The following is a 26,608-nucleotide window of genomic DNA, read 5'->3' as shown; positions in this document are numbered from 1 at the left end:
CTAAGATGAACAGTGCTACCATAAACATTTGTCTGGCACTTTTTGTATGGTATATTTAAAAAAATTTCTTGAAATATATTTATGAATAGAAATGGAGTTGTTGTGGTAATATGGTAATGCTACATTTAATTTTTGGAGTAACATTCTACTTCTTTACCATCCTAATTCTTTTCCTACTAGTAAGCATAGCAGAACAAAATCATAAAGTGACGAGTCCTAGTAGTATAAACAATTACTCTGATCTTGTAAACCAAAAATGGAAATAATTTTTCCTCAGGACACGCAATTCAAAGAAGAGACAAAAAGCCACACCATCAGTACCCAAAACTGAAATTCTTATTAAACTATTCCTTGACAACATAGATACATGTTTATGTGGTACTATTGCCCCATGTGCATATACACAATGCACTTTTTCATGTCTCTATGTATGTCATGCATTAATGTATGTCCCCATTAAACAGATATACTAGTATATAACATGCAAGATAGGACATAAACCTTTATATGTTCAAATTAAATTATTATCCCCATTGATATCAAGTACATTAAACGATAACCGTACATAAACCATTAAACCTTTTATTCCACTTTATCTTCTTAACAATACAACTATTCACTACCAAAGCACTGCAATTCTATTTTCCATAATATATTTATTCCATCGTTAGACATGCACCATTAAGTCAAATAAGTCCTCGTCAATATGACTATCCCTCTCCCCTGATCAACCTCTTAATCTAGCATCCTCCGTGAAATCAGCAACCCACTAGACAGGGATCCTTCTGCTCACCCCATAACATATTGGGGTTTCTAATAACGATGTTTAAGAGACATTTGGTTCTTACTTCAGGGCCATAACCCTAAAACCACTTATTTGTTCGCTTTAAATAAGACATCTCAAAGGACTAATGTCTATACTGGCCCATGATCAACATAACTGCAATTTCATGCATTTGGTATCTTTTTATTTTTGGGGTTTATGTGACTCACCATTGCCATCAAAGGCATGGTTCCATTCAATTCAATTGTAGCTGGACTTATGAATGAAGTATCCTTGTTCCACGCGAAGAGAGATTAGTGAGAATTTTTTTAATACTTGAAGGACATAACCTTTAAACATACGTATGTATGTTCCCAAAAGGGATGCATCATTTTTGTATTCTCACCAGTAATATATGAGAGTTCCAATTTTTCTACATCCATTACATTTTTTCAGCTTTTTGATTATAGTCATCTTTTGGAGTAGAAATTAGAATCTAATGGTGGTTTTTGATTTGTACTTCTCTAATGACTACTGATATTGTCATTTTTTCATGTATTTATTTGCTATTTACATGTCTCTTTTGGAGAAATGTCTATTTAAATCCCGTGTCTATTTTGTGTCTTCCTATTACTGAGATACCAAAGATCTTTCTATATATGAGTATTTTCAAAAGATAAAGTCCCTTACATATGATATTATTTTTCCTTTTCACTTTCTTGAGGATGACATCTTATTTTTGATGACACCTTATTTTTCTTTTGTTGCACATGCTTTTGTGGTAATAATTAAGAAGCCACTATCTAATACAAGAGATAATGGCACAAGAAAGGGAAAAGGTGACATGGTCAATATCTGTTTCATAACTATGTGTCAAAGTATGGTACGAGACTTGGCACAAAGGTAGAGTAATGTCCACAAATATTTTTTAAATAAATTAAAAAATCAAAACAAAAGATGAGTAAAATTACAAGGTGATAAGACTTCAATAATAAAAAAGTTTAACATCCAAGCCCAGTCAGAAAAGAAGACTACAACAGGAAGATGAATATTTGATGGTCAATCCAGTCAAAACCTCAGTGGAAAAAGGCAACAGTTCGGAGAAATGTAACATTCATCCAAAAGAGATAAATCAAAAGTGTTGTATATTTTTTTTATTTTAAAGAAAAAAAGTTTCAAAATACATTAGTAGGAGAATTATAATAGTTAATACACTGTTTATTGTTATCTTTGTAGTAGTTATTCCAAGTACAAGATATAAGCATGATATCTTGTCCAAATAATACTGTTTTTTGAAATACATTATTTCAAGTGCAAAGACCAGGGAAGTCATCCAATGTGCTATAATATGCAAGACTGGTATATTTTGAAACTTTTTGTTGAAAAGTAATATTAAAATTATGGAATAGTTTAAAGAATATCCATTCATACAATTTTTACCAAGATTTCACATACTGTTAACATTTTGCCCATTAGTGGGTAATTTGTTATCTTTTCCACTCATCCATCCATCCAAGACGCCCAGATGCCTCAGCGTGTATTTCCTAAAAGTAAGGGTATTTCCTTATATACCACAATGCAGTTATTAACATCAGTAAATTAATAACAATAACTTATTTTACTATCCATATTCCATTTTACAAATTTAGTATTATTTAACCTGGAACATTTCTGTAGCCTTTGTCTTTTATGTTGCAGCTGTTTTTGAAGAACACAGATCCTTTTTCTTCATAGTATGTTGTTTGAGTTGCTTTATTTCTTCAAGATTAGGTTTAAATTATATCATTCTAAATAAAACACTATACAAGTCATCTGTTTCCTTACCAGGGTATCACACCCAGGAGCATGCTATTCATCTGTCCCTCACTGGTGGTATGAATTTTGATCACATACACAGCTGAGATATTGTTCATTATACTGTTATTATTTTTCCATAACCTTAAAACCATTTAATAGTCTGTTTCTCTGCAAATATGAATTTTCAAAGCAGTATTTTTTATATTCTTTTAAAAAGTGACCTCTGCATATAAAAAGATACCTAATTTCACTTACACTTAAATAAGTTCTATACTAGTTTAAATATCTATTTTATTACAGGAGTTCATGAACACTGGGCACTTACTAAACTGTCCATTAAATGTCTGCTATGCTGTTAGGATATGAGCAACACAGCTTTTTAATTCAACTAGTATCAATACCGTAAGTTTGATTCCATAAAAAACCTTTTTATGCTACAGAAGGGATTTTAAAATTTAATTAAAGAATGTAAGAACATTTTTTTGTTAGCAGAAAATATTCTTTTCATTGTTTAAAACTCTCCAAATAAGTTAATATGACTGTACATGACTTTGTACTTAGAGTTTATTAAAGAACATTATTTTTTAAAAAAGAAATTTATAAAAGAATCTAGCTCTAGCTGGGAATGTAGCTCAGTGGCACAGCACCTGCCTGGAAAGCACAAAGTCCTGAGTTTGATTTCCCGTTATCTCTTTCCACCCTCACCCCTCACTGCCTCTAAAAAGAAAAGAATCTATCTCTATTCATGTTACACATGGCTTCTGTTCACTACAATATTGTTATCCAATATTTTCTGAGCAGTATCATTTTGAGTGGGCTTTAATTCAAACTTTTAACTTGAATTAAGTACAGCTAGCTTATATAAAATATTTAAGTTTTCAGGTAGAAATGCCCAAATTTGTATCAAGGAGAAAGAAGGTAAATTTACTGCTTTGGAAATTGTGTGTTAGGAAATTTCACCCCTGCATGAACAGCACAGAATGTACTTATATATAATAAGATGTCTACGCTATCAGTAGGCAACATAAATCTTAAGGGGACCATGCTTACATACACACAATGTTATTGACCAAAATGTCACTTATCCTTTATTTGTTCATGAGTCATTCTATACCCAAAAGTTACTACCAGAAGTTTCTTTACTTGGTATTTCCAAACATGTAAAGTAAATAATTTCCTTTAAAAAAGAAAAGGAGAGGGGGAAAAAAGGTTATCCACAAAGTAAAATCATTTTTAAAACAAAAAACTAGTTTCATATTTTTAAAAAATGGTTTAAAGATGTTTCCTAATTGATTTTACTATCTTAGCTCTCCGTATTATGGGAGACATATTCACAAACCAGTCATTATGCTAAATGGATAGGTCACCCAATACAATTCTCTCACAGAAGCTAGAAACCCCAGATGTGTCAGGGTGTAGGGGGAGTGGAGTGGTCTATTAGGAGAAATCCAGAGCTTTTAATACCCCCCCCATAACTAAGTTTCTAATCTATAACTTGGTCTTTTTGGCAATAAAATAACATTCCAGCCTTCAGCAAGAAAGAAAAAAATTGGTTTTTGTCAACAGAATTTAGGAGCTAAAGCATGTTGCTGTTGTTTTGTTTTTCTGGAAACATCTGCAGTCACAGTTTCAAAGAGGGTAGGAGGATAGAATTAACTCTCTACAAAGAAAGTCAAAACCATAATTTGCAAATGAGGCAAGAGGAGCAGCTATAGATGCTGGCCCAATCGAGACTACCAGCTGGAGTATTTACTGACATATGAGAACCACATCTACCAGATGTCAAGCAGTATGACTGGAGCTCAAATATCGTTGAGCTCTATGCTGACCTTGCCACTTTCTTTACTATCCATATCCTATGTCACATGATAAGATGTCATCTACAAGCCACCACAGGGTAACAAAAAAGTTCATAACATGACCATACCCCATCAGATTGGCCTCAATCCTGAAGTCTATCTCTTATATATTCTTTGGTTAAAATTAGTCTTAGTTCGGGATCAATATATAAAGTATGACAAAAATTTAAAATGCCTGTGACCCATTCTTGTGTAATCACTCTTGTGGCTGATCAGGACTTTTATATTTGACAACTGGTTTTTTACTGATAAGAAAAGCTGTTCTAAAAACATTATTTGACCTTTTTACCATTCATTCTTTAAACATATACAGTTTAATATAACAGCTACTAGCTACACATGGGTATTTAAATTAAGTTTAAAATTCAGTTGAGTCATATTAGCCATATTTCAAGTAGTCAATAGTCACATGTGGCTAGACGACATAGATAAAAACTGTTTCAAATCATCACAGAAATTCTAGTAGTGCTTCTCTAATTCCTTAAATTATTTTTAAAATTATGTTTACATTTATCTTCTCTATAGATTATGAAAGAAAGCAATCTCTATGCATTCTTTAATGAAACAGGTCTGATAACACAATATAAATACTGTATCATATAAAGGTGAGAAAAAAGTCTCAGTAATACTTTTATAAATATAAGCCAATCTTTTTCTGATCAAATATACTTGCATACCACACTCACAGAAGTCCTGTGAAGCTATAAGCTACTAGTTTTAAACAATGTCAATATGGATGAGTATTATATGACAGTAAACAATAAACTACCGGCATGCATTGCTTAATGACTGGGATACATTCTGAGTACTTGTGTTAGGCAGTTTCATCCCTGGATAAACATAGAATGTGAGTTCGATCCCTGGTACCGATAAAAAACGAAAAAGACAAAAAAAAAAAAAAAAAAAGTAAGATGTGTATGATCTCAGTAAGCAACATAAATCTTAAGAGGACTACTCTCACATACACAGAGCATTACTAACCAAAATGTCATTTATCCTTCACTTATGATTCAATCTGTACGAGACAGCTTAGACCAGAAGTTTCCTAACGTATTTCCAAATATGTAAAGTAAATAATTTCCTTTTTAAAAAAAACCCTATCTAACTTTGCAACTGAGGTATTTTTGAAATATCTTATGAGAAAAGAAAATTACAAGGCCAATATAAAATAAAATTCATAAATTATATTTTTTACTCCTAGGTTTAACCATTATGAGTCCAGAAAAAACAAGCAACTCAAGAATTGATGCCTGGATACCTGTGTGATTGTTGTGACTCACTGAGGGACATATGCCACATGCATATGTGGCACACAGGGCAACACAGTTGACTCTGCCCAAGGGAACACAATGCCAGGGCGTGGCAGAAGACAATGACACGTAAGCCAGGCTGTACTTGCAAGCATGCTGGCCACCTCTACCATCAAGCATGCAGAAATGCTTTCCGGGGGCTAATTTTACTTGGCCTTAGTTTCCTATATCTATTCCAACACTCCTTGGAGAATAACCTATCTACGTTAGCTCATCAGCTTTACTCTGATTTTTCTATTTCCAGTCTCCTTTTCTTCTTACATAAGTATTCATGATGGGCAAAGGAGAAAAAAAAAAAGTGATTTCTAATTCCCCTTGCTCTTCTATCCATCACCTAAGGCAAAAAGATCTGCTGTTTTTCTTTAGAATCACTGACTGCTCTCAATCTGATTTGTATAAAAATTATCACCCAAGAGAGTTGAAGGCTCATCCCTAACAACTTAGCCAATTAGAGGCTTAGGCAATGACTACGAGGTTTTCAGGTTATGACCCAGTTTTTTCTGCTTACCTTGGCTTTCCCATCCTGGGCTGACATATATCCAACACACATGCTCTCCGTTGTGTGGCTCCACAGAAATTCCACTGCGTGAAAAGAACACAAATAGGCACATTCAGATCACAGATGGAAAATAAATCTTTTGCTTTTTTAATAGAACAGTTAAAGATAGCTTTATATTTAACATACTCACTTCCCCATTTTCCATTTGCTCCTTCATAAATGTCAACATGATTTAGTACTCAAAACTGTGTAATGCCATTCACCGCTAAATGAAAAATGTCTCTCTTTCTTGTCAAAACTTATGATTATTACATGTAAAATAAATGCTCTTCTGTCTGCAACTCATAACATTAAACACACATACATTCATATACACTGTACACAATGAATTAGTATATGTAATATTTCATACATAGTTTCTTTCAAAACGCATGTACATGCATATTCTAGGTCTGAGCTTCTAAGTATCATTCTTCAGGAAAAGGAACCAAGACTCTGTGGAGAAACGTTTATTGGAGAGATGAGAAAGAAAATATAAAATGAATCTGGACTTTCTTATGCCAGAAAATAAGGAAATGCTCAAAGAATGAAAGAAACTTATCACAAAGACCAGGGGTCATCTTGAAGGGTTCTCACTGGCCAAATCTCAGTGCATCAAAATAAATGAGAGAGATGAATTATAATCACTGAACAAAGTAAGAACCTAAGAGTCCACACTGATCCAAACAAATAATGAATACATGACAAAGAAATTTACAGCAGAAATTTAATCAATAAAGAAGAAACAAGACAGAAAATCCTCATGGTTGCTAAACCTAGTAGTTGAAGCTCTGAAGAAATACCAGGTACTTACAATATCAAAGTATCTCTTCACAAATGTCTCATTAAATATAAAGTGGAAAAGTGCAAGTTCAATGTAAAACAAAAACAAAACCAAAGGACTCCAAAGTAATCAAATTATCACAGCTAATTTAACAAAACCCTGCCTTTTCATAAGGTACCTTGAGACAACACCATTTCTGTGACATTCCTGACAAAAGTATCCAACCACATCTGGTTACTACATCTTGTTGGTGTAGTAACACTCAACAATTCATCTGAACTCTCCAAAATTGTCAAATTGCAAAAAAACAAAGTTGAGAAACTGTTCTTGTTTAAAGGAGACAAAATACTAAATAATACATCATCGTAGATTTTATCCTAGACCAGAGTAATGCACACATTACCATGAACAAATGTTACTGAGACAAATGACAAGTGGAAATAGTTAGTCAGTAATGTTGTAAAAATATTAAATATTAGGATTTTGATATATCTACTGTGCTTATTTTGAAGAATGTCCTTGTTCTTAAGAAATACATATTGAAGTATCAAGAGTAAAGGAGGCTGATAATCTCTACCTTGTTCTGACATAAAGAAAAAATGCACATTTGAATGTGTGTGTGCATGTGGATGTATGTGTGGCCATGCTTGTCTGAAAAGGAAGGCAAAAAGGGTAAGAGAAACAAATTGAAGAAAATGAAAACAACAGACAGATCTGGGGTACCCAAAAATCATGGGTACCTTTGTACTCTTCGTGCAGCTTTTCCGTAATTGAGAAAATATGTAAAATGTTATGAAGAGAAAAATTTAACAACAAGAAAATGCACAAAACTTTCAACTTCAAGTAAATACTTTTGAAATTCTGAGTTAAGGCATTTCAAAGGTCTTGGTGTACTTTTCCAACAGATATTTCAAAAGTCTTGATAATAAAACTACATTGCACAACACTAAGCCTTCTGTCCCTGACCATCCAATCTGTTTGTATCTCTGAGCTAATTAGGCCTGAACACAAGTGTTTAAGTTGAGACACAACTGTGGGATTAGTGGTCCTAGACTCTGAAAGCTTTGCCAGACACAGGGAAAAAAGAAGCACCAAGGACCCAAATTGTGCTCCTCAGATACATGGCTCACTCTCTCATCATTAATTAATTACCAAACCTGTCAAACTGCTCCACAGACACTCATATGAGGGTGTAGGAAAACAGCATTATGCAATGAAGAAAGTTCTCTTTGCCAGATGTTCTTTCACACACATTTGCTTTGAACTTTAAAAAAAATCTTCAAGTCCAGAGCAAGTTCAGGGATGTTCTAAATTTCCTAATAGAGCAAAGGCATATAGGCAACAGGTAACAACTTCCTAAATAAGACTCCAATAGCACAGAAAACACAAAGGATAGGAAAAAATCACTAATATCTACTCTTTGGAAAGATGATTAACATATAGAGTGTATAAAAAAAAAACCTCCAAAAAACTAAATAACCCAATCAATAAACAGGCAAATGAACTAAAAAGGCTCTCCTTTAAAGAATTACAAATGGCCAAGACATACATAAAAATGTTCAACATTTTTAGCTGTGAGAGGAATGAAAATCAAAATTACATCAAGACTGTATCTCAGTCTAGTCTGAACAGCTATCATGAAGAATAAAAAATAAACAACAACAACAACCAAAAACCCCCATGCCCAAACAAACAATAATGCGATTAGGTTGTAGGGGAAAAGAATGCTTAATATGCTTTTGGTGGAAATGTAAATCTATAGCCACTATGGAAGTCAGTATGGAGATTCCTAAAAACAAATGAAAACAGAACTGAAATTTGATGAAGTTATAACATTCCTCAGTGCACTGTTGAAAGAACGAAAGCCAACATAACGAAAGACACCTGCATACCCAAGCTTACTTCAGCACAATTCAGAATAGCTAAGCTATAAAAACAGAATAAGCACCCATCAACAGATGAATAAAGAAAACATGATATATTATATATAATGCATATTAATTTTAGATAAGCCACACTCACAAAGACAAATATGTTTTTTTCCATTTGTGGAATCTAAAAAAAGGGTGGGAAGAGAACACTAAAAGAAAACATTAGGGAGGCAAGGGGTGGGGAGCAAAGTGGGTGAAGGAGGTGGAAATTGTCCAACTATGTTGTATGCTTGAACAAATCCTCCAAAGAAGCCCATTATTCGAATAACAAATATCTAATTTAAAAAGAAATAAAGATGCGCATTGCCCTCGGACCTAGGCCTACACCTCTGCGTGCTGAACAAGACTCTGCTGACACAGAGGAACACCAAGCCAACTTTGCACCTTGGCCTGCGCCACATCACGCTTCCTGCTCAACTCCCGCTGGCCCTGAGAAATGCCATGCAGCCCTCGGATCTTGGCCCTTGCCACTGCACACTTTCTGTGTGACTCCTGCTGGCCTGGAGGAACACTGCACCAACAGCCTCTGCCCTTGGTGACCCTCCCTATCTACTAGACCAAGTACTTGATCTTCAGCTCCCACTCCTCCTCCCAGAAACTTGACTGCAGTGGATTAACCACACTGAGTTGAAGAGGAAACTCAGTGACCTCATACCCAAAAAAAAAGACCTCGGCAGGCTCCAATCACTATGCTCCTGTGCTTCTCCTGGCATTTGTCTTACAACTTCAACAACCAGTTGAAGTTATAGCTTCACTATAGAATAGGACCAAACAGGATCAAACAGAATGAATCCACTCAGAACAAAACCATGAAAGCAATATAGGACTTCAAAACAAGAGAGCACCCCGTGCATACCCAGACTGACAACATCAGCCTGCCCCTCAGCTCAGGACCACATACACTGCTGTACCATGCTTTTCACATGCTCCGTGGACGCCCAGACTGAGGCCACTGGCCTGCCCCTTGGCCCAGGACCATGTACGCCGCAACGCTGCACTTCTCCCACACACTGCAGACACCTGGACTCATGCCACCAGCCCATCCCTCGGCCCAGAACCACCTATGCTGCTGCACTATGCATCCCGTGCACCCAGTGTACACTGAGACCCAGGATATCTGCTGGTCCCTTGGGGACACTCCAGATCTCCTGGACCTAATACTTCTGTTGATCTTCAGCTCCCACCCTTTATCCCAGAACCTTGACTACAGTGGATTAACTGTGCTAGCTTGAAGGGAGATTCAGTAACTGCCTCACCCAAAACAGAAGATCTCAGCAGGCTCCAGTCAGTGTGGTGAGTATGCCCCTAAAATAGAGGTAGACAGTGGGTAAATAGGGCCAGGAGTAAAGCTCCCTCCAACTAACTGTAAGACCTTGGTGAGTCTGGCAAGAGTGTGGGTAATTCACTCCTGCACACCGAGAACATCAGGCAGTATGAGGAGTGTGCCAATAAGGACTTCCCCAACTTCAAGAAAAATCAGAAGGGCTTATGAAACATAGAGGCACACAATTGGGACACAGTAGGGCCTCAATGGATGCAAACACTATAGACAGGGAGATTTGGTGTCCTGGAATAACCTGAAGATAAAGTAACAGCAGGAACTAAAAGTTGACCTATATCAATACTACTAGGCTTGTCAGCCCAGGAAGAATATAGGACTTACCCAACAGGCCCCTCAGAGAGAAGTCAGGTGACTGTTGATCTCTTCATTGAGGGACCCAACAATTGGACAAACATCAACCTTACAGTAGGACCCCAAGATACACACTACCAACAGTAGACACTAGCGGGATTGAAGGACCAAATATTAACTCAAAAGGGGAAAATGGCAAAATGAAAAAGCAAAATGCAATGTCAAACTAATACTTCACCAGAAGCAAGTACAGGAGACACTGAAATAGAGGACTTCAAAAGTAACACACTGGAAATCTCTGAAAAGATAGCAAGTGAAATAAAAAAAAAAAACTTTATGAGGCTATAGAGGAAAACAAATTAGAAGTACACTCCCATGTAAAGACAGAAATAACAATCTTTGAAAAGGAGTTGCTCAGTGCAACTAAAGAAGAAATAGAGAAAAAAGTACAGGAGCACAGGAAACTGATTGAAACTTTGAATGAACTATATAGAAAACAAGCAGAATTCATGAAACAAACTCAAACAGACATCCAAGAAACAAAAGGTTCTATTCACAGCTGGCAATACTGTTTAAATGAAGCTGAGGATAGGATTTCAGACCTTGAGGACAGGATTGCAATTAGCGATCATAAAAGAATAGAACTTTAAAAATAACAAAGCAGCATAAAATGACAATCCAGCAGCTTCAAGATGATGCCAAGAGAAACAATATAATATCAATAGGTATCAGTGAAGATGCAGGAACCAATGCAAATGACATAACTAAAAGATTCACTGAAGTAATAGCATTAAATTCCCCAAACATGAGGAAAAAAATCTGATATGCAGATAAGTGAGGCATATAGAACGCCAGTCACAACCAACATAAATCTACACCTAGACATATAATAATTTTTTTTAAGTTACATATTGTCATCTGAGAAATAGTTGTTCAGGTTACAAAATTAAAGCATGTAAAGTGACATTCAAATAGTGACACTACCAACAGTTCTGCTCAATGATCCAACAAAAACTTAGTAATATGGTTATCAGTCCTACACACTTGTTTTTTATCTTAAAGAGGGTAAGATTAAACATATCAAAACAGAACAAAACAGTTCAAAAAGAAACAATTTAAAGAAATACAGATTTCATAGACATATAATTAAGATCTCAGACGTACAGCATAAAAACAGAATACTAAAAGCTGCTGGAGAAAAGATACAACTCACCTATCAAGGAAAGCCCATTAGAATCACAGCATACTTTTCAGCACAAACCCTCACGTCAAGATGAGCTTGGAGTGAGGTGTTTCAAGCCCTGAAAGAAAACAACTTTCAACCCAGAGTGATGTACCCAGAAAAACTTTCATTCAAATTTAATGGAGAAAAAAGATACTTCTGTAACAAAGAACAACTGATGAAATTCATGTTCACCAAACCAATCGTAGAAAGAGTATTGAAAGATATATTAGATAGAGATAAAAATGACCACAATCTCCAAAACAGCAACAGAAAAAAAAAAAAAAAAAAAAAAACACCAGATAAGACAAGCAATTAAACAAGGGGTAAAAGCAAAAAGCAAACAACTGGAACATCACATGGCAAAGTAAAGCTAGTACATATCAGTGATATCCATAAATGTAAATGGCCTCAATTCACCTACCAAAAGAAATAGGTTGACAGAATGTATTGAGAAACACAATCTCACAATATGCTGAATACAAGAAACACATCTGACCCGAAAGGAAACTCATAGATTAAAAGTAAAAGGATGGAAAACAGTATTCCATGCAACAGGAATCCAGAAAAAAACAGCAGTAACTATTTTATTTGCAGACATGAACTTCAAACCTAAAATGATTAAAAGAGATAAAGAAGGTCACTCTACATAGTCATTAGTGGAAAAATTCAAGAGGAAGAACTAACAATTATAAATATATATGCACCAAATACAGGAGCACTCATATATACAAGACAAATACTAATGGACATGAAAAACCAAATACACAAGAACACAATTATAACAGGGGGACCATAACACCCCATTGTCACAAAGAGATAGATCAACTAGACAAAAAGTCAGCAAAGAAATAACAGCACTGAATCATACCTGTGAGCAATTGGACTTGGTAGATGTTTATTTACAGAGTGTGCCATGCAACCACATCAGAATACACAAACTTGTGAGCTGCGCATGGAACAGTCTCCAAAACAGACCATATATTACCCTGTAAAACATTCTTAAGTAACTGCAAAGGTATTGAAATTATCCCATGCATAATATCTAACCACAGTGTACTGAAATAGGAAATTAATGGCAAAAGAAATTGCAAAAACTGCAAAATTCCTGGAAATTAAATAACAACCTTCTGAACAACCAGTGGGCTACAGATGAAATTAAAGAAGAAATAAAGCAATACCTACAATTCAATGAAAATGTGGAAACAAGATACTGTAATCTGTGGGATACAATGAAAGTGGTCTTAAGAGGAAAATAGAAATAAATTGTCATATCAAGAAAACAGAATGAGCACAAATAACCTAACGCTTCATCTCAAGCTTCTAGAAAAAGAAGAGCAAGTAAAGGTCACAGAAGATAAGAACTGTAAACATTAGAGCAGAAATCAATGCAATTGAAACTAAAAAAAAAAATACAACGAATTGATGCATCAAAAAGCTGGTTTTTTGAGAGAATAAACAAAACTGACAAATGTTTAGCTAACTTTATCAAGAAAAAGAAAGAAAAAACCCAAATCCATGCATTAAGGAATGAAAAGAGGGAAATTACTATAGATCCCATGGAAATTCACAAGATCATGAATACCTACTTTGAAAATCTCTACTCACACAAGAGTAAAAACTCCAGAGGAAATGGTCAGATTTCTAGAAACATATGAACTACCAAAGCTCAACCAAGAAGATATAGCAATTTTGAATCACCCAATATCAGCTATTAAAATTGAAAACATCATTAAAAACTTACCAACAAAGAAAAGCACAAGTCCTGATGGATTCACAGCTGAATTCTACAAGAAATTTAGAGAAGATTTGATGCCAATACTCTTTGAACTCTTCAATGAAATTGAAAAGGAAGAAATCCTCCCTAAATCATTCCTGAGGGTAAGTATTGGTCTCATACCAAAACCAGAGAAAGAACCAACCAAAAAGGAAAACTATAGGCCAGTCTCACTAATGAACATTGATGCAAAGATTCTCCATAAAATACTGGCAAATAGAATGCAGCAAATCATCAAGAAGATTATACATCATGACCAAGTGGGATTCATTCCAGGAATTCAGGGACGGTTTAACACACACAAATCAATAAATGTAATACACCACATCAACAGAGCAAAAAGCAAAAACCACATGCTCATCTCAATAAATGCAGAAAAAAGGCTTCAATAAACTCCAACACATGTTCATGATAAAAACCCTTTGTAAACTCAGAATACTACCTCAATCTTATAAAGGCCACACCTATGAAAAACCAACAGCCAACATTATACTAAATGGACAAAAACTGAAAGCTTTCACTCTAAAATCAGGAACAAGGTAAGGATGTCCACTATCACCACTCCTATTCAAGATAGTTCTGGAAACACTATCCAGGGCAGTCAGTTAAGAAAGAGAAATAAAAGGAATAAAGAAAGCAAAGAAAGAAGTGAAATTATCACTATTTGTAGGTGACATGATTCTCTATACAGAAAACCCAAAAAACTCCATTAAAAGATTACTAGAGGTAATAAACAAATTCAGCAGTGTAGCTGGATACGAAGTCAATGCTCAAAAATCAATAACATTCCTGTACACAAACAAAAACTCCCCGAGAAAGAAATTACAGAAATATCACCCTTCACAATAGCATCTAAAAAAAATGAAATAATAGGAATCAATCTAACCAAGATGTAAAAGACCTATATTATGCTATGCTAAAAAAGGAGACTGAAGAGGATATATTAATATGGAAGGATATTCTTTGCTCTTGGCTAGGAAAAACCAACATTGTGAAACTGGCCATACTCCCAAAACTGTTATACAGATTCAATGACATTCCAACTAAAATACCATCAACCTACCTCACAGACCTAGAGAAAACACTCCTAAAATTCATTTGGAAACAGAAGAACCTAGAATAGCAAACGCAATTTTGGGCAACAAAGGCAAGGCAGGAAACATCTCAATTCCTGACTTGAAACTATACTACAAAACCATAGTGAAAAAATCAGCATGGTACAGGCAAAGAAATAGACCTGAGGATCAATGGAACAGATTAGAAGATGCAAGCACAACTACAAAGACACTCAGCCATCTGATATTTGACAAAGGGATAAACATGTTCACTGGAAGAAGGATAGCCTCTTTAATAAAAGTGTTGGAAAAACTGGCTCTCCACATGCTGAATGAAGACTAAAACTAAATCCATGCCTATCACATGCACAAAACTAAAGTCTAAATGGATCAAAGACCTAAACATTAAAACAGAAACACTAAATCTACTCTAGGACAAAGTAGGCAGAAATCTTGGAGACATAGGGGTAGACAGAGAATTCATGAACAAAACGCAAACTGCACTGGAAACACTTCAAAGAATCAACAACTGGGATCGCATATTATTGAAAAGTTTCTGCACTTCAAAAGAAATCGTAACAGAATGAAAAGAAAACCCACAGAATGGAAAAGAATTTTAGCCAGAAATCCCTCAGACAAAGGACTTATATCCAGAACATATAAAGAATTGAAAAACATCAAGATCCCCAAGTTCAAAGACTCTCTCCAAAAATGGGCATCTGAGATGAACACACATTTCTCAGATGAAGACAATACAAATGGCAAATAAATACATGAAGAAATGTTCACCATCACTGATCATTTGAGAAATGCAAATTAAAATAGCACTGAAATTTCATCTCTGGAAAGAATAGCTGCCATCAAGAAACCAACTGATAACAAATGTTGGTGAGGCTGCGGGGAAAAAGGAACACTGCTCCATTGTTAGTGGGAGTGCAGACTAGTGTAACCACTATGGAAATCAGTATGGAGAATTCTCAGAAGACTAGGATTGGAAGTTCCATTCAACCCAGCTATTCCTCTCCTGAGTATTTTCCCAGAAAAATTTCCAGAAGAGGTCATATCACAGTGATATATGTGTACTCATGTTCATAGCAGCACAATTTGTAATAGCTAAGTCTTGGAAACAGCCAAGATGCCCATCAGCCACAGAGTGGATGAAAAAGATGTGGTATTTTTATACAAAGGAATATTACTCAGCTATAAAACAGGATGATCTTGAGGCCTTCATTAGTAAATGGAGACAACTTGAAACTATCCTCATAAGTGAAATAAATAAGAATCATATTTATAAATATCACATTGTGTCTCTAGGGTAAAAACAAATAAAAACTGTAGTAGTAATAAAACCCCAAATGTATAAATTGCTATTGTAAAAAAGAAAGGAAAAGTCCTCTAAAGGATATAACTGCATGTGTGTTTAAGCATGTAGAACTGATAACCATTTTACTATGTTTTTGTTGGATAGTTGAATGGAACTGTTTGCATGTCCACTTTATATGCTGTTTGAATGTCCACTTTATATGCTTTAATTTTGTGACTTGAACAACTATTTCTAAGAGGACTATGTAATTTATCAACAAGATTTCTGTTTATTTTTTTTGAAATTATGTATTATTTCTACCATTTTTGTTTTGTTTTTTCTCTTTAAATAAAATTTTTCAAGATCAGAAAAAAAATAAAATGAGGATGCTCTATGTGGGTGTTCTTGAGACCATCTGTACAAAGTGTACAAAGTGGTTTTACATTTTTTTAACCTTGAAGTTTAAACAAAAATGATACCAAAATGAACATGCAAAAAAAAAAAAACCATTTCATACACTGTCACTTAATGTATATTTATTTACAACTAAAATTTCACAGAATAACATGTCCCTTTTATTTGCAATGTACTGATCTATTCAACAGGGTTCTTTATAACATATTCATTTAGGAGATTCTGATTGTAATTCACTAAATTGACTTTAAAATTCTTTAGTAAGACACAATACAGTTTGAAAGACACTCATCTGCTATTTTTACAGAAAAAGAAGGTGAGAATCATCTGTGAATATGTTTGTACACACATAAGATGTTCCTGGAGGATCATGTCAGGCACTGACAGCTGGTGGCTACTGTAGAGAGAAGTGACTCATGGAGAGACTTGAGTGGAGAGCAATCTATTTTTCAACACAGTATCTCTTGTGAAAGATCTAAATTTTGCCCTGTTTTATTTCCCCTTTTTTAATGTGGAATTTCCAATATATCATTAACCTACATTATCCTTGAAGAATTACCAAAATTTGATGTAGTAAGTATGAATTTTAATTATTCTTCATGCGAATGTTTTACCATGATGTGACACTCATCTGATATTTAAAAAAAGCTCCTTGTCTCATTACCATCTAAAACATTACCTAATCTTACATAGGTACAGAAGTAAATCTCGACTTGTATACAGTGGGCACATATATTCAGAGCACAATCTCTCATGCTCAAAGAATCATTAAGACAAACAAACAAAAAAAAAACCATGATAATTTATCCACACCGCTTTTCTGTTAGCAAGCTTAAAACATCAAAATAATTCTAAGTTTTTTTTAAAATGAGCAGTAAACATTAATTGGGCTCAAGGGTAATGTTTATCTCACAAAGCAATTGGCAAATTGTTTATCAGTTAAGTCTTATCATTAAAACTCAGCAAAGAGTAATATACATTTTTTCAAGCACACTGAAATTGAGAAAAATTAATGCTTCAGTAAAAGAATAGTATTTCTCACCCTCTTACCCTCACAGAACCAGGAGTCTACGATATGTTTCCTGATTTGAGTACTAAATTACTCCAAATACTGAAAACTGTTCCATATACATTCAAAATCACTCTAAGCATTTAGAAAATCATGGTGATGCTACTTAATGGGCCAGGATTTTTCCACATGTAATTGTTACATGCAAGGACCATGAATTCAGACAACATGCAGGGTGTACTTTCCTCCCTGCTGAGACAAAATACCCAATGCCCAAAATTAAAACAGCAAAGGTTTATTTAGCTCATAGTTTGTGAAGGTTTCAGTCCATAATCAGTTGGCTCCATGGCAGGGTGGCTCATAGCAGAGGGCAACAGTTCACAGTGGCAGAAAACAGCAAAACGAACAAGAGCAAAAAGGGAGGAACACCAGAGAAGATTCTTTCTGTCCCTTATATTTTATGTAGATCACACCCAGCCCAAGGCAGGTGTGACACTAACGCCTATAATCCCAGAATTGGACCATGAATCAATCACAAACTCTAGAAGCTTGCCCCCATGACTGCATGAGGCTTTGGGGGTGTCTTAGTTACTTTTTACTGGTCGCTGAGACAAAATGCCTGATGACCAAAGTTGGGAAAGGAAAGGATTATTTTTTATACTTTTTTTGAGGTTTCAGTCCATACTCAGTTGGTTACAAGGCAGGGTGGCATGGCGGGGCCTCAGTTCATGGCGGCTGCAAACAGCAAGGCAGAAACCAGCAAGAGAGCAAGACACAACTTCTTCCTGCCATTACATTACATGCTGGCTCCACTCCTATGTGGGTATAGCACTGACACCAGCAATCCAAGCTCTAGACAATGAACCAATCACAAAGGCATAATGCAAATGCATGAGGCCTGGGAACCACCATGACAGGGGGACATTTAGATACAAACCATAACACGGTGTAAATAAATGGTCTGAGTGACATATCTCAGCCTATGAAAGCGCTGGCTATAAGTCCTTGGTGTGGTCAGATTCACAATTTCCATTAACAGAAGCTCCTGGCCTTTCAGTAATGACCATTTTCCTTAAATAGCAGCCAGTGACTGTTTACAGCCTAAGCTACCGATTCAAAAAGGCCTATGTTTTTAGAAGGCCAGAGCCCAGGAATTTCAGAGATTATCCAAAATACCCACCATGAAAAGAATCCGATTAGAAAACATTAAGAACACACCAAAACAAATCTCTTAAGTTAACATGTGAAAAAACAATGATAACACAGGGATGTGGCTGGATTCTTCTCCACCAAGAGATTCCTCAACACTTCATGCCATACAAGCATGATGTGAGAGGTCCACATGGTGACACTATTCCAATGGCAGGAATAGATTAGGTGAGGCTGAGCTAATGTGCTCCTCAAGACTGACAAATTGATTACATCAGAATGGCTTTAACCTTAGATACCAGTCTTTCCAGAAAACTGTATTTAACATATTTTTGACTGAGCCTTTTGAGAGAGTCTTAATTTTTTTTATTTTAACAAGCAAAACAGGAAACAATAGAAATGATACAGAATTTCAATAAAGAAAAAATAGGGAATTAACATTAGTTAATATATTGCATATTGTGTTTAACGTTTTAAAACAAGTGGATACTTCTTGAATTTAATAGCCCAAGCGCAGTTCTACTTCAATCTTAGTAGCACTCCACTAAATGAGGTAACCCTACATCCCAAAACAAGTTTTGCCTCATAGTGGAATTTAAATAACCACCTTCACTGGTAATTATTAGAGGTACAAACTATCCTTTGCATGATGCTTCTTCCAGGATACTTCTTTTTCTTACAGTATCATCCACATGACATCTGGTTTAAATTAAGTTAAACAAAACAGTTTCCTCACCTGGTTGCGTGAAGGTTTTTCTATGCAAATGAATTCCCTTTTCTAACCACAAAGAAGCCCTCACTACCCCAGGTTTTTTTGGGTTTTTTTTTTTAATATTGTCCTTCAATTGTTGTTAACAACCCCCAGCTGCACTGGCTCCCACAACCATTTACAGCCTTACTGCTTGGCTTCACATCCCAGATTTTCTTGCAAGGAAAACAGAATTCCAAAATCAGAAACGTACTGGGTTGGGCAGCTGCCAAGTCAGTTGCTGCTCCTTAGCCTTAGGTCGAGTGGCATACTCTACATCATACTGCAGTGTTTTAAATTTCTCCTTGAGTAAAGAAAAATTCATTCCTAAAATGGGAAGAAGGATGAACTGTAAATAGAGCAGCCTCCTCTTATCTCTCTACATTCCCACCCAACTCTCAACTGTTTTTAGGCTCTTTATAATCCAGTAGGGGGTTTAATCTTCAAAAAAAATATTCAAAAAGGCTTTACTGCCCTGACAAGGGATCCTTAAGAGTCAGATAATGCAGGTCCCATTGAGGCTATGAAATAACTGAGTTGGCAGGCTTTCCTGAAAAACCTTGACCACTGAACTGTCTTGGGAGCAGTCGGGATTGAATTCTGTAAAATCCCAGTTATGTTAATCCAAGAAAGTAACACTCTCTCTTTCCAATACTCACACAGATTTGCTCAAGACTAAAGAAGGATGGTGACTGAAAAGGGAAGGATGTGGGTCAAATAGTAATACAAGCCCTGAAGGACATTTCAATTCTCTTCCTGTTTTATTAATTTATTGGATTAGAAACTACTGAAAATAGGGGATCACTGGCTGGGATTTGGAAGTTCTCTGGTGAACCAAAAGCTATTCAATAAAACAAGTTTTTTGAAACATGATTTTATTCATTCAACGATCTTTAAAAGATTTATTTCCAGCAAGAATGATCTCTATTACCCTGTAAGCAGATGAAAACTAACTATAAAGTTTGCCAAAATGTCTTCCTGAGTTTTAGAAGAACCACTGTAATAACTACACAGTTGCTACAATTCTATACACAAATCTTTACGTTCCGTATATTTTTGTGTTCTAATTCTATACTTTGCAGCAAAAGTCCTACAAAATTCTGGTTAGATAACAGCTAGAACTATACTTTTCATGAAGGAGAAATAAACTATAGAGGAAAATCTTTCTAATTTTTAGAGTGCTTTCTTAAAGGACAAAATGTTCTGTTAAAACAAAGCAGTGACTATAGTGACTTATCATCAATATCTTTTTGTTTCAAAAACAAAAACTTTCTGAAAATATTAATGTCAGACTATCTCAACAGATTAGTGCCACTCTGTCACTGAAAGGCTTAAGTATCTACTTTATTCATTTGGCATTTAACTTAATTTGTGTATTTTTATCGGATCTTTAAATAAGAAGTAGAACACCAACATGTCAAAGTCACAGTGAAGATGTAACAACTACAAAGCAATTGCCAAGGCAATAAAGAAATGACCTTTCTACATAGAAGTTCACTGGATTCTCTTATACAGCAATGTTTTAATTCCATTTTTCAGATGAACTATGAACATCAGACAAAAATCCACAAGGCTTCATTCCCCTCTAGAATCCCACAAGCTAATTTGCCTTCTCTTTGAGGATTGGTTTTATGATCATGTGAGCCCAACAGAAATGTCTTGTCGCAAGTGCTCACAGTAGCCTGTGCCACACAATCCTGCTAGCACCCTGACAGTGAAGCTCCTCTGAAGCACATGCAGTTTAGATGTGCTTGCCAAATTTTTAATCCCATTAAAACTGAAACGTGGCTGGAATTTTAACTTACACAGTAAAATAACTTTTTATCTTTGTAATGTTCCAGGCACCACCAATTCAATCCAACACTGAAAATTTTTGTAAAACCACAGAAAAAACAACAAAGAATATTTGATAAAGAAATTTGTCTAACAAAAAAACAAAACAAAAAAAGGAGCGTCTTGGTTACTTTTCTCTCACTGCTGAGAGAAAATACCCAATGCCCAAAATTAAGGAAGGGAAGATTTATTTAGCTAACAGTTTGTGGAGGTTTTAGTCCATAATCGGCTGGCTCCAAGGCACGGGGTATGACAGAGGTGCAATAGTTTATGACAGAGGAAGATAGCAAAAGCAACAAGAACAAAAAAGGGAGGAGTGCCAGAGAAGACTCTTTCTGTTCCTTTTACTACATGTAGGTCACACCCACCCTAGGGCAAGTGTAATACTCACACCCATTATCCCAGCACTGGACTATGAGTCAATCACAAACTCTAGAAGCCTGCCCCTGGAAAGTGCCTCCATGACTGCAGGAGTTTTGGAGGGACTATTCAAACACAAATCCTAACAGGGAGGGTACACAACACTTACATTCTAGTTGGCAATGAGAGAGCAGTTCGATTTGATGGAATTAACTGGAAAATGAAAAATGATATTATCCTTTCCAGGTAATATAAGATAATGCAAAAAAACTAATAGAATAAACCATTATGACATGCTATTTATATAAAATTCAAAACCAAAAAAAAAAAAAACCCACTAAACCGTGTCTTTTTGATTGCATTACATGTGAAAATGCTTTAAGGAAAACCAAGGGGGTAAAACATGAAATTAAAAATGGGGGAAAAAAAGTAGTAAGATCAGAGAGGCCCACATATGAGCTTCAAAGATATGGGTAATAGGCAGTTTCTTAGGCTGGGTGGCAGGTCTACAGGTGTTTGTTTTATTATTATACTTTACAACTAACACATTTGTGATGTCCGTCTTCTAAAAATGTATCACACATTTTCATAGTAAAAGATTAAAAAAATGGGAGAAGGAGTAGCTGGATAAACGGAAGCAGTATTATACATAAAACTCAATTATTGCAGCATAAAATACATTCCCAGATAGGAAAGAACTTACTCTCTAAGTAAGGTAGGGTTAACTTAATGGAAGAGTAATAATTACCATGTGTGCTCATCAGATAATCAGGCGCTGGAGAGAATGTGGGCCTAAAATCCATTTAGGATGAAAGACCCCAAAGGCTACAGCCCAAATGTGCAAATTCTTTTACTCCTTGGGACTCATATACATCCAACTTAAAACACTTAAGATTTTCTTCAAATATATGGAGTTCGTTTCTCATTGGCCCCTTAACTCATTGCTTCCTACTGGCCAATCCAGTCCATGAACCCCTGAACTTCATAGTCTACAAGGCTCTAATGAGCTCATTAGAGGTGCAAGGGTACAGGGTACAAAGAAAGAAATGTATTTCAGAAGGAATACTGAGTATTTATGCAAAATACTTTCATATATTCTAAGTACCTTAAAATGGCAAAGAACTCATGTTTCCACTAGATGGCTTAACATGATTTTGCTGTGTATTTTTAACTATGCTATGAACAGTAGCCTCAATAAAACACTTCTATAGAGGCCTGGAAAGCACATGTAATTATACTTTACCAGGTAAAAATATATTGGCTTTTTCTCTAAAAGCGGAGCAGAAAATTAATTCTTTTCAGCTGTTTCACCCAGTGTTATGGTTTGAAAACTGGTGGTCAACTTAACGCCAGGTGAACTACATCAGCATGCATTGAGAGAAGATGCTCCACCTGAGGAGGGTTGCCAGGATAAATAGGTGGAAAAGAAGAGAGGTGTTGAGAGGGATTGAGGCGTTAAGGAGACATTATGGGTTCTCCAACGAGTTGCTGTCTGAGCTGTTGGTTCTCCTGGAGAAGCTTTGGTCTTCACATCGAGCATTGCTTCCTGGCTCTGGAGGGGAAGACATGTGCTGCCTGGTCTCCAGGATGAACTCGTCACGCTGCTTCCTGGCAGGTACCCAACTGCACTTGTGGTTGGAGGAGCTCGGGGCCTCCGTGTCGCTGAGGACAGCTGTGGTACCTTTCAGGACAGCCCCGCTCTTTGTTGTGTGACTTCTCGGCTCCAGTGTAGAACCCTCATCCCACTAGCACAGCTCCTTCATCCTGCTGGCATAGACTTTCTGGCTTCCACCACTGACCCTTGGGTCTTCCCTGCACGAATCCGTAAAAGAGACTGGCGTGAGTCTTTCTTGTGGGCTCTGGACTTCCAGTTGGACTTGTGGAGGCGTTGTTCTAAGCTCTGGGTATTTTTTTATCTGAACTCATGTGGGACATTGCCGTGGGGTTTAGACTCTTGACTAAATAATCTATGTCATCGGTGTTGCGGATAGATTTCCTGCATTCTCCTGTGTTAACTTTCGGTGACCATTATAAAAATATTATAAACTCCATGTCCCGATCTGAATTGTTCTCTGTGTACAACCCCTGACTACAACACCCAGGAACCTGCATTTGCTTTGTGTTAAATTTGCAAATTGTAGGCTGGGCTTTGTCAGCATCTCACGATCTGAGGAGATAGAGGTGGCAGGATGAGCGTTGCAAACATGTTCACTTCCAAATTGTCCTTTCACAGCTGTTTGCAGAGGCTGACTGCTACAATCCATTTAAAATGTCTCCAAATGTTCTTGTTCGTGGACACTTATTGCCCAACTTTCCACACCATGTAGTTGTTCTGAGCATTTGAGAATATTTTTCATGACATTTCAATTCTCCAAAAGAGTAATCAATTTTTCAGAAAATTTCTGATAGACAATCAATACAGAAACTCCACTTGGCACTTACTCATTTATCCAAAAATTGAGAACTACTACAGAAATCCAAAAATTATTGAAACTACTATAGAAGTGGGTTACCAAACTTCAGCAGGATACAGGCCCTGCCTTCAAACATTCACAGGCTGTGGCATGACTTTCAGAGGAGAAACTGTCTAATGTCTGGAAAGATACTTCACACCATTCAATACATTTATGTGTTTCAATGGGGTTCACAGAACAAGTCCTTTCATTAAACTGGGTTCAGAAACAACATGAAGAATGGGTTGCCTAGGGGACGGACAACTCTGATTTCTGGCCAAGAGTGTCACAGCGTAAAAGGCATGTTAACTGCTTTGTGCTAACGGAGCACAAGGAATGAGCAAATGCCCTAGAAAGAGCTTCCAGAGAATTCTAAGACCCACATCTGAGATAGGTCCTAAAGACGGGACAGTACTGAGGTAGGGAATTGTAAGTTATTGGAGGGATAAGTTATTGGAGGGAAACGTTGGCCCTTTGTAAGACATGACTTAGAATGTGTCTTGGTTACTTTTCTCATTGCTGAGATAAAATACCCAACCCTCAAAGTTAAAGAAGGAAAGGTTTATTTTGGTTGACAATTTGTAAAGGTTTTAGTTCATAGATGGCTGGCTGCAAGGCAGGGTGGCATGGTAGAGGGGCATTGTAGAGGAGCAACCCATTTGTGGCAGGCAGAAGGCAGTGAGGCAATCAACAAGCCATGAGCAATAACAAAGAGGAAGGGAGTGTGTGTGTGTCTATGTATGTCCTTGTAGAAAAATTAAAAGGAATAATGACATATGTGGAATCTAAAAAAGTTGAAAAGTTAAATTGAGACCAGAGGTAGAGGAGAGGAGAGTAGATGGGAGTGTAAGGAAAGATTAGTTGATTGCTATGATGGTATAATTAGACAGGAGGAGTAAGTTTTAAGGTTGGATGGTACAGGAGAATTGATCCAGTTAACAATGATGTACTGCATATTTCAAAACGCCTAGAAGAGAAGGCTTTGAATGTTCTTACCACAAAGAAATAATAAAGGTTTAGTGTTGGATATGTCAATTACACTGTCAATGTATCGATGAACTGAACTAAAATGTACAATCAAAAATAAAAATAATAAAAATCTTAAAAAGGTCAGAAGTCATGGTGCACATCTGTACTCACAGCATTCTGGAGGTGAAGGCTAGCAGATCACCATAAGTTTGAAGTCAGTCTTGGTATATTCAGTGAGTTCAAGGCCAGACTGAACTATATAACAAGACCTTATCTCAATCACTCAATCAATTAATCAGTAAAAAGAAAGCATGGGAGTAATAGTAAGAAATACATATTTTGTTTTCATTGTAACATACAGATAGTTATTCAAAATTTAGCTTACACATGCCATAAGCTAAATTCCATATGCTTATGTCATTCTTGTTTTTGTCACTGTCTCTCTGATCCTGGGAATCATGTGACTTTCTCAATCATGCTCCCATTTTTGCCCTTTCTACTTCAAGGTCACCTCTTCTCTACTGACCACCCTAGTCTGGGGCCCCAGGTTAGGTTCTCTAGCAACTGCAAGTGTTTGAGAAAGAGTGAACTACAGTAGAAGTATGAAGGTAGGAGTGAGATGACAAATAGAGGGAACGAATGTGGGAGTGAGGAGGCTAAGGAGAAAGTCTGGGAAAAGGTAGTTAAGGAAGGCAATAGAGGAGGACACTGATCAGATTTGTCCCACAAGGTTCCAAGAGAATGAGGACCCAGTCATGGAAAGGTAAGTCTGACTGAGCTGCCGTAAGACAAGAGCACCTTCTTCTATAATCACAGTTCTTTAGACAAATGAGAGGGTCATTTGTAGGCAAGAGAGTTTTAAAAAACTTATTAGTTATCCATTGGGGCATAATAAATTATTCTAAAATGTACTTTAAGACAACAAATATTTCTCATCTCACAACTTCTGTGGGTTAGGAACTCAGGAGTGGTTTTGTGGGGTTGTCTGTTGCAGGGTCTCTCAATAGATTTCAGCCAAGATTGCCAGGGCTGATTCCTTGAAGGCTCATTCAGATCTCGGAGGCTGCTGGCAGAAGGGTCAGTGCCTCACAGGCTGATGGAAGGCATAGCTTTTAGTTACACAGGTCTGTCCAAAATACTGCTCGAGTGTCCTCCTAATGTAGCAGCTAGCCATCCACAGAGTGACCAACAGAGAGTGTGTGGAGAAATCACAATGCTTGTTCACCTGGTCTCAGAAATCACACCGTCACTCCTGTCACATTCTTATTCACTGGAAGCAAGTCCCTAATGTGCAGGCCACACTAAGGGGAGGGAGAATTTAAGCTCTGCCTCTTGAAGGAAGGAGTGTTGACAGTTTATGGACAAGCACCAGAAAGAAGGACACACAAGCAGACTCGGGAAGTTCTCTGACATCTGAGATTTTCCAACTATACTCATGAATCAGTAAACAAAGGACAAAAGTGTCTTGCACTTGAGACATATCATCCTGAAAGCAGTTCACTTGCTGTATTTGTCAAGAATGGTATCCTGGAACAACATCACATGGCAATGGGGTTTCATTCAAAATGGTTTTGTGGCATAACAGGAACATTATTTATGGTTTTCAGAAAAGAAAGCAGATATAGAAAAGGCTAAAGTTAGAAACTATTCTAATTATGTTACTCTTAGAGACAAAAAAGTGACTAACAATATACAGTATTT

General features: G+C 36.4%; 1 protein-coding gene across 12 annotated transcripts in view; it reads right to left on the bottom strand.

The window, feature by feature from the left end:
• Tasp1 (taspase 1) overlaps positions 1-26,608 on the bottom strand; it is a 262,482-nt gene that overhangs the window by 55,391 nt on the left and 180,483 nt on the right. For all 12 annotated transcript variants that reach the window (XM_063248678.1, XM_063248683.1, XM_063248681.1 and 9 more), the window contains one exon: positions 6,238-6,311. In XM_063248678.1, coding sequence (XP_063104748.1) covers positions 6,238-6,311 — 74 coding nt within the window. The remainder of the gene's footprint in view (positions 1-6,237; positions 6,312-26,608) is intronic.

This window comes from Cavia porcellus, unplaced genomic scaffold (genome assembly GCF_034190915.1).
Source record: "Cavia porcellus strain 051 isolate PalLab524CR breed Dunkin Hartley unplaced genomic scaffold, mCavPor4.1 scaffold_5, whole genome shotgun sequence".
NCBI lineage: Eukaryota > Metazoa > Chordata > Mammalia > Rodentia > Caviidae > Cavia > Cavia porcellus.
Note: the sequence above shows the minus strand (reverse complement) of the source record. Positions and strands in the feature narration are given on the sequence as shown.